Source organism: Symphalangus syndactylus, chromosome 11 (assembly GCF_028878055.3).
Source record: "Symphalangus syndactylus isolate Jambi chromosome 11, NHGRI_mSymSyn1-v2.1_pri, whole genome shotgun sequence".
Taxonomy (NCBI): Eukaryota; Metazoa; Chordata; class Mammalia; order Primates; family Hylobatidae; genus Symphalangus; species Symphalangus syndactylus.
The window spans coordinates 114106843-114119883 of record NC_072433.2 but is presented as its reverse complement, the minus strand read 5'-3'; the positions used below and the strand labels follow the sequence as shown (position 1 = coordinate 114119883).

Sequence of the window (13041 nt, the reverse complement as noted above, 5' to 3'; positions counted from 1 at the left end):
ACCAATACCAGTGACCAAATGTCCATGTATCACATTACACAAGACAAATCTGAAATTTGATGTAACTTTCACACCATCAAGAACATAACTTCTAAACCCAAAAACATCATGTTGAATTGTAGGCTTTAAAATGAAGGCCACTGCACTATATAGGAAAAAAATCAGTCCAAATAAGAATGGGCATGTATTTCCCAGGTAGGATGGTACGAGGAGCAAGAGAATGATGAAAATCACTTTCTATCTTGCTCTGTGTTTACAGGGGTTTACAATAATTCTTCAAACTCTGCTAGATCCTAACATGTGAAGTTCATGATATCATACTTAGGATCAAATTTTTTAAAAAATCGGAGAAAACCATTCCAATGTACCTCCACTTCAGCATGTTCTGTCCTTCTCACCAAGGATTGAAAAGAAGAACCCTGTAAGACTCATCTGAATTGTAACAAGGGGTCTTGGCAAGGCAGACACTGAGCCTTAAGTGCTTCTAGGAAGCAGATGGAGGAAAGAGCCTATCTCTCCTTCACCATTCAGACCCACTTATTGTCACCAGAATTGAAGAATGTCCCAAAGGAAAAGAAAAACTTGAAACATTATAGTATTGGAATTCAGACACAGACCACCAGGTCTGATGGCTGGGGTGGCCGTAATGGAAGTCAGACCACAAAAAGGAGCAACCCGGCTTCTGAGCGATTTCAGCTAAATCAATTTCAGCTAAAGCATAAGTTGATAGATGTCACAATCCAAGTTGTTTTAGATTTCCACCCAGGAACTTCAGAGTTGGCGACAAGAATCGGTGAGATATCTCTTAAACTTTTCATATATATGGAGGGTACAAAATCACCTGAAAGCTGAGGACTTAGAGAAAGGAGTTTTGGTTGGAGAGAACCATGCTATGCATCCCAGGCTTCCTCCCTGTTCCCTCCTCCCTGCAGTATGGCAGGTGGGCAGTACCTGCTCCTCGTCTCAAGCCTAGCAGTGGTCAGGATTTCAACAGACTGCAGTTTAGGGAGCATATAGGGTAGTGTCTCACTCTCGCTTGAAAATTAAAATGAGCTAATGAATATGTCGAAGAATGGGTAGCTGTATTGGGCAGCCTATACTCTCAGAGTTTGTCAGGGAGAAAAATGGGTGAGGGTTTCCTATGGGCAGATGTGAGCCACATAACAAAGATTAATGTGGGTCTCTGTCACTCCTGTTCAAAGAGGCTTCCCGGAGGGGTAAACAGGCCCTCATGGAAAGACGCTAAAGGTATTGCCAGATATCTGGGGGCTTCAGAAGGAATAAGCAATCAGCCATAGTAGAGCCTTCACCTGAATCAAGAGAGGAATTGCCCTCGGTGGTCTCCAAAGGACCAAAGCTCTGATGAGATGATCAAACCTAAACACCTGCCAGGCCTACCAACCACAAACCCATCTAAAGAGTTTCAGTCAAGTGAGAACTTTTCTGCTCCCCTTTTAACTCTCCTCCTTCCCCTCTCCTACTCCAACCCTGGGGGGTGGAGGCAAGTAAGGGAAGAAGGAGAGAGGCAGACACTGACTCCACCTCCCCTCCTCTACCTCTAGGGCTCCCCTTCCTGTGGCAGGGCTTAACTGGAGAAGGGGAGATTTTATTTTAAATCAAGTTTGGAGTATTGATATTTTATGGTTGGACTTGCTGAATAAAAGATTGTGCTTAGCAACCTAAAATTTTTACCCAGGGGTTGGGAAGGCAAAATAAAATTGCTTCATGATTACACCCCATGAGCCCTGCTTTTTCCCCATGTCAATTACACACACTTGTCTTCCTATTTATCCATTTGCCTCCACTGATTTGCATGAGTCTGAGGAGCCTCCTTAGACTGGGAAAAAGAAAACCTAGAAATTTACTGAGATTCAGACATACGCAGCCACATGGGACATATACAGCAGGTGGGTGAAAGTCAGATTGCAAGGGGGTAGATTGTCCTCCAGACATCAGTTGAAGTCTTCCTGTTTTCTGAGAATTACATGAAATTGGCTGACACTCACCCCATTCTATGGTTAATAAAAACCCAGTCTCCTCCTAAATATTTCTCTGAATCCCCCCAAAGGCACCTACCCATCCCATGGCTGCTCCATTTGCTCTGTATTCTAACTACTCAGATTTGGAACGAAGACTCTTTCCTTTGATTTTCCAGAAACACCACTCACCACTCACACCAGGCCTCACTGCAGGCGATTACCTTTCAACACAGAGCAAGCAGCCTGAAACGGCAATGCAAACATCCTTGTCTTTGAATATTCCCTAGCCACTGGTGATGTCCAACTTGTGGTGTTCCCCACTGACTGACAGTCTTCCACTATGCGGCTTAACCCCTCATTCCTCCCGCGCTCTTGTCTGCTCTTCTCTGCTTTTCTCCCCTGGAAAATCCTTGTTTACTTTTTATGCTGATTGGTTTAGCTATCTCTTTGTTTCAATGCCTCCTCCCAAATCATGCCCTGGGGGCCTCATCTTTGCTAAATAGAAGGCTACTTTCTCCAGAGAGAAATTATGCTACTTCCTTACAGGCTGAAGCTGCCGCAGTCACTCGTGGTTTTAAATAGTAATTGCTTTATCTCTGCGGTAAGACCCTGCAACAGGGCTTGAAGTTGTAGTGGGGAGGTAATTATGGTTACAGGATGTGGCAGGTTCCAGAATTCACTGCCACACAAGGAGACTGACAGCATGTGTTTGTCCTGAGGAAAAGGAGGTTCTGTGTGTTACCTGAAAATATATTAAAATGCTGGAACTCTTTGGGCTCTGGTAAACTCATTATGGGTCCGTTGGCTTTTCCTGCATCCCACCCTTCCACCTGTACCCCCCCCCACACACACACACACACACACACGCACACACACGCACTCTCTCTCTCTCTCTCTCTCTCTCTCAAGAAGAAACTTTCTCTTCATTTGGCAGCATCAGATGTGGTAGCCATCAGGTTCCCTGACCTTGAGGCACAACAGAGATATTCCTGATTCTTCAGGAGTGCTTTACCAGCACCTGTGCATACGTAACAAAGACAAGGAGAGAGCGTTCTAGCACTTCATTGTCTCTTGGAATTACTGGACCTGGCTACTGTAGAGCTCTGGGCCTGCCATCTGTAGCTGAAAGAGCTCTGTCAGCAACCACTGTGGTCTCAGACAACTTTGCTGTCACTTGCCCAACTGAGTGCAAAAAAAAAAAAAAAAAAAAAAAGAAAAGAAAAATCCTCCATCTTCACAAAAGCAACAATGGGGATCATAAGGTTTGAGGTGCAGCGGTTTGACTCCATTTTTAAAATGACATCATGTGTGGGAATCTCCATCTTCCCTAGCAGCAGCGGCAGCACCAATAGCTGCACTGATAGGAGCATCATGGCAAGCTGCATGCAAAAGGATGTAGAGCTACACATCTGGGCTCAGCAAACTGATGAGGAATAATTGTGGACCTATGCGAGCACCCCTTGGAGGGGGCTCTATAAAAGATTGCCCTTCCTTGAATCAACGAGAAGCCAGTCAAATGGGGGTTTGCTCACTGCTATTGACTTTTGGGGTTTCATATATGACTGCATTTGCAATCAGCAGCTGCTAAATCCAGAGACACTTGGATTACATGAGTATAAACAGCTTTTGTCTCTAAGTCTATGAAATTCACAGAAATACAAGGCTGCACTGCTGTAGAATTATTCTGTGACTTTAACCCTTTCTATTGGCAATGTTTCCAGAATGCTACTAGATAAATTTCCACACAAACTATTGGAAGAAGACTAGGTAGTAATATCTGAACACCACTTATAAGTAATATGTTAAGCACTTTACCTGTCTTATCTCATTAAATCCCTATCGTTGCCCTAAGAGGAAAATATTATTTATCCCCATCTTAGGGATATGAAAAGAGGCTCAGAGACTTAAATAATTTAAGGTCAGGCAACTAATTAACATTATAACTACTTAATTGAAGATCTGAAAATAAATACAAAACTAGGACAACCCAAAGACTCTGGGACACACTTCTGATGCCCTTTATCTTAAGGTGAGCTCCTCACCCCTGGCTCCCGTTCCCTACTACTCACCCTGGCAAGGGAGGATGGGTCATAGAGCTTTGCTTCAGAGCTCTCATGCACCCACTCTCATGCATCCCTAGAAGCAGAATTTGAGATGAGGATTCACGAGCAAGTGATTTAGTGAGAAAGTCCTCCCAGACATCACTGATGAGGGAGTGAGGGAGGCAGAACTGGGGAGGGCAGGGAATCAAGTGAAGTTGTGACCTCAGGTAAAGACCCACTCAGTGACTTCACCTGATCCCACAGGGGAGCTCTGGGATAGGTCATAAGCAACACCTCAGAGTTGCCCAACCAGAGGCTCTCTAGGAAACAAAGCCACAGGCACTGGCTACTGAAAGCAAATTTCACCAAACCCACTGGCACACAGAGTCAAAAGGGATCTGAGGAGCCTGGCCAAAACAACAACATTATCCACTGCACCCATTCAACAGCAGAGCTGGCTCGCAACCAGCTGCAATCCTTGACAGCCATCCCGTGAGAGCAGAATTAGAGGGAGTGCTTCAATAATTTGGGCTTCAGACTGACTGTGTATACCCAGGAAGAATAGAAAGACTTAGGTCAGCCTTTTTGTTTATTGAAGCCAGTCTGTGATTGGGGAGCCCAACATTTTCAGGTTTCTAGAAGGCGAATGAGTATGTAGTCAAAGAAGCAGCTTGATGCTGCCAAAGGAGCTATGGCTTTTTAACCCAAACATGAGGTGTGCTTCCCCACACTTCCCCCACTGCCTGGCTCTGTGATCCTGAGCAAATCATTTAATTCATGTGAGCCTCAAGTCCCTTAGCAGGAAAAGGAAGAAAGTTGTCTTCCTTAGAGTTCGCTGGAATAACCAGATGAGGTGATGTCTATGAAAGTTCTTTGTAAATGGTCAGCATGATATAAATATAAGTTAGTAGTACAATTACGTTGTAGTTGGATTAAACAGAGAGAACTGTATTTCCATTCAAATGGGCTGCATGTGGTTGGATATGAATGAACGTGGTTAGATATCAATTTGAGGAAAATGGAGTGTTTTATTATTCACATGCCCATTCCCTAACATCTCTATCCAAGCCATCGTCCAGCTGAGGATTAGATGGATTTGACAAGAGAGCAGCCTTGAGCTTCAGGAAATCCAGCTCACAATGACACAACGCCGCTACTCCCTCTGAAGGCTTGGGCCTCACTGTCTGCTCCACCCTGGAGGGGCCCACACCTCACACCTCTCACACATTCTATAGCCCTGGCTCTCCAGCTTTCCCTACACAATCTGCACTGAACTCTGCAGCACCCCAAGAGAATAAAACATGATAAGCACATTCTCATGAAGGCCAAATGACATAATGGAATAAACATTCCCCGCTACAGGGCACAACTTTAACCCAAAGGAATAGCTCTCAAATATCAGTGGAAAGCTGGCTGCTGAGTGTGGTGGGCAGATTTGAGCACCCAGGGCAATACTCTAGAAATCACACCAGAGATATCTTTTGGGTGAAATAAAGCTAGCATTGTTTGTGGGAAGAATGTTCCTCTTCAGAGCAATTTCCAAGTGTAGAACACAAAGGGCCTCAATTAACACAGAATATTTCTTTCTCAACTATCTCTTGGGCAAGTGAATAAAGAAAGAATAGACTTTGGAATCAGAACAACCTGAGTTTTACTCCTGGCTTCAGCATTTACTAGCTTTGTGACCTTGAGCATTATCTGAACCTCAGTGTTCTCATCTGTGAAATGGAGATGCGTACCTCCTTATGAGGTAACTGTAAAAATAAAGTACATGTAAACTGTTTAACAGACATCCAACTGCATAGCAGATATTTGACAAATGTTATCAATAAAGTCAGTAATAATATGTAAAGGAATTAATCCAATGCCTATGACATCATCAGACATTTTTATCATTATTATGCTCCTCATGGAGGATTTTAGTGGTTTGTGCTTGGTGGGCATGCAGTAAATACTTGTTAAATTATTGAACACAGTAATGGTTTTAGCCAGCAAGCTTGCTAACCCATAAAGGAAAGAGAACACCTCTGAATTTTCTTTCTGAAGAATCTCTTTCATCCTAAACATCTTAAAAATAGCCCCTGGACCTCTGCTCTGGTTCCATGTGCCACACTGCCATCATGGCAGATCCTCTCTCCTCAGCCGGAGATGAGCAAGGCCCTTGAACAATTGCCAGCACACACAGCCCTTGCAGGCAGGGGCTGGACTCGAGGCCATCATGATCAGCAGGGCTGTACATCACCAACTGCTTCATTTGGGATCAGGACAGAAAGTGTTCTGATGTGGGTTTGTGCTAATTTACCTAGCTCCAAAGCTAAACATCAGAAGCGCGAAGCCGGGGACAGTGGCTCACACCTGTAATCGCAGCACTTTGGGAGGCTGAGGCAGGCAGATCACCTGAGGTCAGGAGTTCGAGACCAACCTGGCCAACATGGCGAAATGCTGTCTCTACTAAAAATATAAAAATTAGGCAGGCTTGGTTGTGCACACCTGTAGTCCCAGCTGCTTAGGGGGCTGAGGCAGGAGAATTGCTTGAACCCAGGAGGCTGAGGTTGCAGTGAGCCAAGATTGTGCCTCTGCACTCCTGCCTGGGTGACACAGCGAGACTTCATCTCAAAAAAAAAAAAAAAACAAAAAGAAGTGGGCACATCACAGGTATTGGTGTTTGTGTCTGGGATGACACCTACATTGACTTTATGCAAAACGTGGAGCCATTAGATATCCAGACACCTCTCCATGTCAATGAAAAAAGCACAGAAATACAGGACATCAGCAGTACCACAGTGAGATATTCTCCAACTCTTTTTTACAGTCACCTCCACAGCTGGTAGACATCTCTTTCCTTGTAGATTTTGAAGGGAAAGAAGAAGGTAGGGCAGCCAATCACAGAGAAACCACTGTCTCCTTAAGTCAGGCCTGAAAATAACCAGAGGGAAGAATCCAGACAGGAATAAGAGGCGTTAAGGGAGGGCTGGCTGACCGCTTATAAGGAGACTGGGTTGGCAGAATCCTATAGGACACAGAGGAAAGAGTCATACTGCCTGGAGTCAGGTTTCAAATAGATATCATGGAATAGGGCTAAGAAGTCCTGGAAATGACAGCCTCTTCAGGGAGAAAGGAAAGAGATCATATTTACTGATTATCTACATTACAATAACAACTGTTATTAATTGAGAACATATGCCAGGCTCTATGCAAAAATCATCCCCTTTATCTGCCTAATAAGCATGTAAAAGGTACTACTTAAGTTTGCTAAGGCTGCCATAACAAAATACCACAGACTGGGTGTCTTAAACAACAGATGTGTGTTTTCTCACAGTTCTGGAGACAGGAAGTCCAACACCAGGGTGCCAGCAGGATTGGTTTTCTCTCTCCTCTCTCCTTGGCCTCTCTCCTTGGCTTGTAGATGGCTGCCCTCTTTCTCCCTCTTCACTTGGTGATCCCACTGTGAACATGCATCCCTGATGTTGCTTGTGTCTAAATTTCCTCTTCTTATAAGGGCAGCAGTCAGATTGGATTAGGGCCCAACCTAAAGGCCTCACTGCAACTTAATACACCTCTGTAAAAGGCCCTGTCTCCAACTACAGTCATTCTGAGATACTGGGATTAAGCCTTTAATATATGAATTTTGGAGGGACACAATTCACCCCTAGCAGGTACTATGATTCTCTTTTTACTGATAAGGATTTTAAGGTCTGTGGTGTGTAAATGTGAGTAAATGATGAAGGCAGGATTTGAATTCAGGCCTATTGTCTCCACCAAGTGACACTGCCTCTAAAAGCTGATGAGCAGTACAAAGAAATGAGGCTAAGAGTGACATACATATCAGTATTTATAAGCTACTGACATGTCTAGGTTTTGGTATGTGGTTTACTTGGAAGTCAACTTTGAAATGCATACTAAGTTTAAGTCCTGCAGTTGTGAATTAATTTACATTTTATTCCTTTGTTACTATAGAAAATTTCTCTAAGCAACAGAAAAATTTGTAAGCCACCCCTGCACAGGCACATACCCGCCCTGGCTAATTATTTTAGACATTGTTCAAATCTATGATCCTAATTAACAGTGTGCACAGCCTATCCAAAACATGAGCCCAGTATCTCTCACAGTTTGTAATCCATCTGGTTCTCCGGGTCCACGCGCCAGATTCAGGTATGGCTGCCGTCCACACCATCGCCTCTCCTTCTGCATGAGGTGAGAGGAGGGGTCGTGGTGGGTAATGAATCAATAATGCTCAGCCAATTCCCTGGACTCAGTTGACATGCATGACCAGTTTTCTCTCGTGATTAATTACACTTGCTTTTGCAAGAGGATTAATTCACTTTTCTAGGGAGCTTTTCTGATTTCTGCTATTAAAAAGCCAATCTCGGCCGGGCGCGGTGGCTCACGCTTGTAATCCCAGCACTTTGGGAGCTCATGAGGTCAGGAGATCGAGACCACGGTGAAACCCCGTCTCTACTAAAAATACAAAAAAATTAGCCAGGCGTAGTGGCGGGCGCCTGTAGTCCCAGCTACTCGGAGAGGCTGAGGCAGGAGAATGGCGTGAACCTGGGAGGCAGAGCTTGCAGTGAGCCGAGATTGCGCCGTCTCAAAAAAATAAATAAATAAATAAAAAATAAAAAGCCAATCTCAACAATCCCTCTAGCTCAGAAGGAATGAAGTCCAGTTCAGTGTGGGTGACCAAAATTGTCGAAATTCATGGCTTAAAAGAGAGCGTGGTTACAAACAGAAGGAAGGATGTATGTGGTGGTGGGGAGGGTTGCATGTGCATGTGTATGTAGATTCATGTAATACATATATACATGAGCATAAGTATAATCTCACACAATTATTTTTCTTATTAAGGTGACTGTATGTCCCTTTTTTTCATGGTTGCCACCTATTTCAAAAGCCTACCAAATTAAATGTACAAGCAAATCAGATACTGCACATTTTAGATAATACTACAGTCAAAAAGAGGAACAGATAATTAGAGACATATTCACAATTAGATATAACTCTCTTCAAACAAAGAACGACCCCCAGTTAATTAATGTTTGTCAAGCACTTTAAAATCATATAATTCAACATTCTAGACATTCCCACCTAAAGATAGGAGACAAAGGGGGTGCGGAAGCAGCTTAGGCTGGTTCCGGGTCTTGTCTTGCTCAGTTATTCATCAGATTTACCAAAGAGGGAGGGGAAAAAACACATGCACACAAAGTAGCTGGAACTAAATTTCCTTAAAAGCTATTTCTCTGTCTCTTCTTCTCATTTTTCTTTATGAGTGAATGGGGAATAATTCTTCTGAGAAACATTTCACAGGAGCACAAACATCAATTCTTAATTATTAATAACATGATTTGTTATTTATCGAACATTAACAGTGCATTAGATGTTGTACAAAACACAAATAGCTTCAAATCTTAAATCAAGTTGGTTCACTTGGAAATGTGGGTCTTCGGGTGTTTTTCTCTTTCAGTTTTTGCTTTCTTGGATGGGTTCGTGGGCACTGAGCTGGATAATGAGGTGCTGCCTGCCTTGGAGGGAAGCATCTTCCTGGTACTTAGGCTTTATCACCCACAGCTCAGGTAAGAGGAGATCATTTACCACAGACTAGAAGACTCCAAGCTAAGGAAAGGACACTGAAGGATGTCACATCCAGTAGTCTCCAAACTCAGCTGACCATGTCCCATCTTAGTAAAATATCTGAGTAGGCACCCTGTTATTTCTATATATCCACTTATAAGTTATGTACACACACTATGGTACTGACACATTATGAACATTATAACACATGCACAATACTTTAAAAGATCACGTGAAGATAAAATGTTTTAAAACAATTTTTGTTTTATTGTATTTCATACAAAGAATTTTTACTCTCACTAAAAAGCTGCCACCACTGATAAGATTTCTTACTGAAAATAATCCACTTGAATATGCTTCATTACAAAAAAGAAAAATCTTGGTTTAGTTCCTTGTGATAGAGGAATCTGAAAGTTTGGTGCAGCCTTAATGGCTGTCATTGCTGAGAAAGATGCTTCTCCAAAATATGTTGATCCAAAAGTGGGAAAGATGCATTGTTGGCTGGGCTTACTAAATCATGAAACTTATTTTAACTTGCATCCACCAGTTATGAGAAAGTTCTTTTTTTAAGTTTGCTAGTGAATTTCATTTTTTCCTGCTCTATCATTAATTCTTGCCAGCAAATTAGAACTTAATGTATTTTTATATGTTTAATAAATGGGTTCTTCAAAATATCCTGAAACCCTTCACTTTAAAATCGATGTTAAAATTTTATTACTAGGTTTTCTAAGTTTACAGTGTTCGGATTGTTAAAGGTTATACACTTACACAGCTTTGGCAACAAAAATAACATTAAAGATGGAAACATTTTCAGCCATTATTTTCAAAATGCTTTTACCATAGCACAAGTTTTTGGTTTTCTTTGTTCAAAAAGCAACTGATTTCTCACCTTAGAGAAGTAAATTAGTTTATTTGACTGAGAAAGACTCTTCCTTTAAACCCCACTCTTTCACTGATTACTGAGTGATCTTGGGGAAGTCACTTTTTGCCTTTCCGAGCCTTGGTTTCCTCATCTGTAAAATGGAGTTAATTGTCCCTACTTTTTAAGGCTGTGTCATGAGTCAATGACTTAACCCACTTAAAGCAGAACATGCCTGGTCCATGCATTTAAATGGGACCAGTAAGTGTGTTTATTTGTTCAAAACTGTCTAAGAAGTCTACTGCCATCTGCCACTTGTCACAGGAGGTCAGCATACTTGCATGATTGCACGCTTCTTCTTGTAAAAAGAAAAATGCACAACTTTAAGTTAGACTATGCTTTATTTCACCCCAAGATAACCCACAAACCTCTTTGTGACACAACAACTGTCATGTTTATTTCCCATTTCATTTAAGCTAAAGATAATACTATTCGCAATTCTGCAATTTAAGATACATTTCTTTCACAGGGCACAGTTAAACTACAGGTGTATGGAAACATGTGAATGTAAACAAACAAAGGAAGATCCCGCTGCAGCCTTCCGTGTTGGAGGACTCCTGCTCTTGCTGCAGTGTCCTGTGTGACCTCCCAGATGTGGCAAGAGACTGTCTGATTCACTAGACATCAAATGTTAGTAGGCCTACTTTCTTTTTTTACTCTTATATAGAATGTAAATATCAAGGGGATTTCATGTATCTTGTACCCTCCACCGTGGAGTCCACTGCTCTGGTCTAGGGGTTTCTAACAAAGATTCTCTACATACTGCCAGAGCTACTAAATCAGACTCCTTAGGTGAGCTCTGCTTCTCCACCAGCTCCTAGCCTGCTGGCGTCTGACAACTTGATGACACCAATCTCCCCACATGGGCGGCTCCTTTACAGCAGCCTTGACAGGTGTTCATCTTCTTGAACATTTCTGATAATGAAGAGCTTATTACCTTCCAGTGTGGTCCAGCTCATTTTTGGACACCTATAATTGTCAGAAAACACATTCTTCTGCCTCCCTGTAGCTCTTCCCACTGGTATAAGTATATTGCTTTCTGGTGTCACACAGAAAATGATTCACCATCTCCTCTCCTGTTCTCCCTCTCTCTTCCCTAGACCCTTAAATCAATTCCCAACTGACTTGGTTTCTAGAATGTTTCTCCCACCCAGATTCCCCTCCCCTGGCTGGTCTACTACTTGGAAATATTGCTCAGGCCAGGGCAGAGCACTGTGGGTGTGTGGCCTCCTCTGATTGCTGCTGCAATGGGACTGTTAATGCCAAAGAGATGCATCATCACCAGCTGAGATTTGCCTGCTCTCTCCAATTGGGTGCTGTGTATATATGCAGCACTACATTCATGAATGGTAGAAATATCTTGCATAATTGAGTTGAGGGATTTTCAAACTCTCTTCAAGATATTTCCTCTATGTCTACATGTACATAATATACTGGTTCATGGTGCAAAGTCCTAAAGATATGATATTCTAAAGTCTGTGTTTCTATCTTCATCTTGTTTCTTACCATTAAAAATATGGCATCAGGCTGGGTGCAGTGGCTCACACCTGTAATCCCAGCACTTTGGGAGGCTGATCAGGAGTTCAAGACCAGCCTGGCCAACATGGTGAAATCCCATCTCTACTAAAAATACAAAAATTAGGCAGGTGTGGTGGCTGGCATCTGTAATCCCAGATACTAGGGAGGCTGAGGTAGGAGAATCACTTGAACTAGGGAGGCAGAGGTTGCAGTGAGCTGAGACTGTGCCACTGCACTCCAGCCTGGGCAACAGAGCAAGACTCCATCTCAAAAAAAAAATGGCATCAGGACAAACACTGAACCTAGGATCATGTCATTTGGTACCACGTAGGCCTACCTCTACCGTGTGACTTTCAGCAGGACACTTACTCTTTTTGTGTCTCTCAACCCTCAACAGATAAAATGAGAATATCAGTGCCTACTCTCCTGACCTCAGAAAATTTTAGCAAGAATTAAATTAGTTATAAATTGTGAAAATTTTTTACAGTAGCCTTTAAAAATAGAATGTATATATTACTACCGTTATTATTACTATGTAAGCTGTAGGCACTTAATAAATATTAATGGAGAAATGAAACAGATAAATGATAGAGAAAGGACTGAATAATGACAAGAAGGAAGAGCAGAGTAAGATAAGACATAACATCAATTCAAGCTCTTGGCACCTTAAGCCATTGTCTGTCGCCAATGGCAACACAGAAAGAATCACAGTACTTTAAGTCCAGGACAGGGTTTAAAGAATTCAGGGCTTACTTTCTGGCAAGGGATCATCTCACCCATGATTTCTAAAGCTCCATGCAGTTAATGAGGCATCTAGTAGCACCTGTCCAGAATTCACCCAGGAAGAAATGTAATGGGGAAGAGGCAGAAGCTAAGAGGTAAGGCTCACATTCATCAATGCACATTGCTAGTCTTCCGAGGATAGCAAAATATTTAACTGCCAGGCAGCAAATCCCATTTGACTGTTTAAGTAAGAGGTAATGATTAATATCAAGCTAAAAGTATGTGCCTTTCT

At 42.5% G+C, this 13041-nt stretch overlaps 1 protein-coding gene across 1 annotated transcript in view; it reads left to right on the top strand.

Moving 5' to 3' along the window:
• LOC129492703 (RNA-binding protein 15) overlaps nucleotides 1-11092 on the top strand; it is a gene marked incomplete at its 5' end in the record, with an annotated part of 51843 nt that extends 40751 nt beyond the window's left edge. The window contains 3 exon segments of the mRNA XM_055297898.1: nucleotides 551-793; nucleotides 9483-9591; nucleotides 10978-11092. Of these exon segments, the coding sequence (XP_055153873.1) occupies nucleotides 551-793; nucleotides 9483-9591; nucleotides 10978-11092 (467 nt within the window).
• Nucleotides 11093-13041: the final 1949 nt, after the last annotated feature.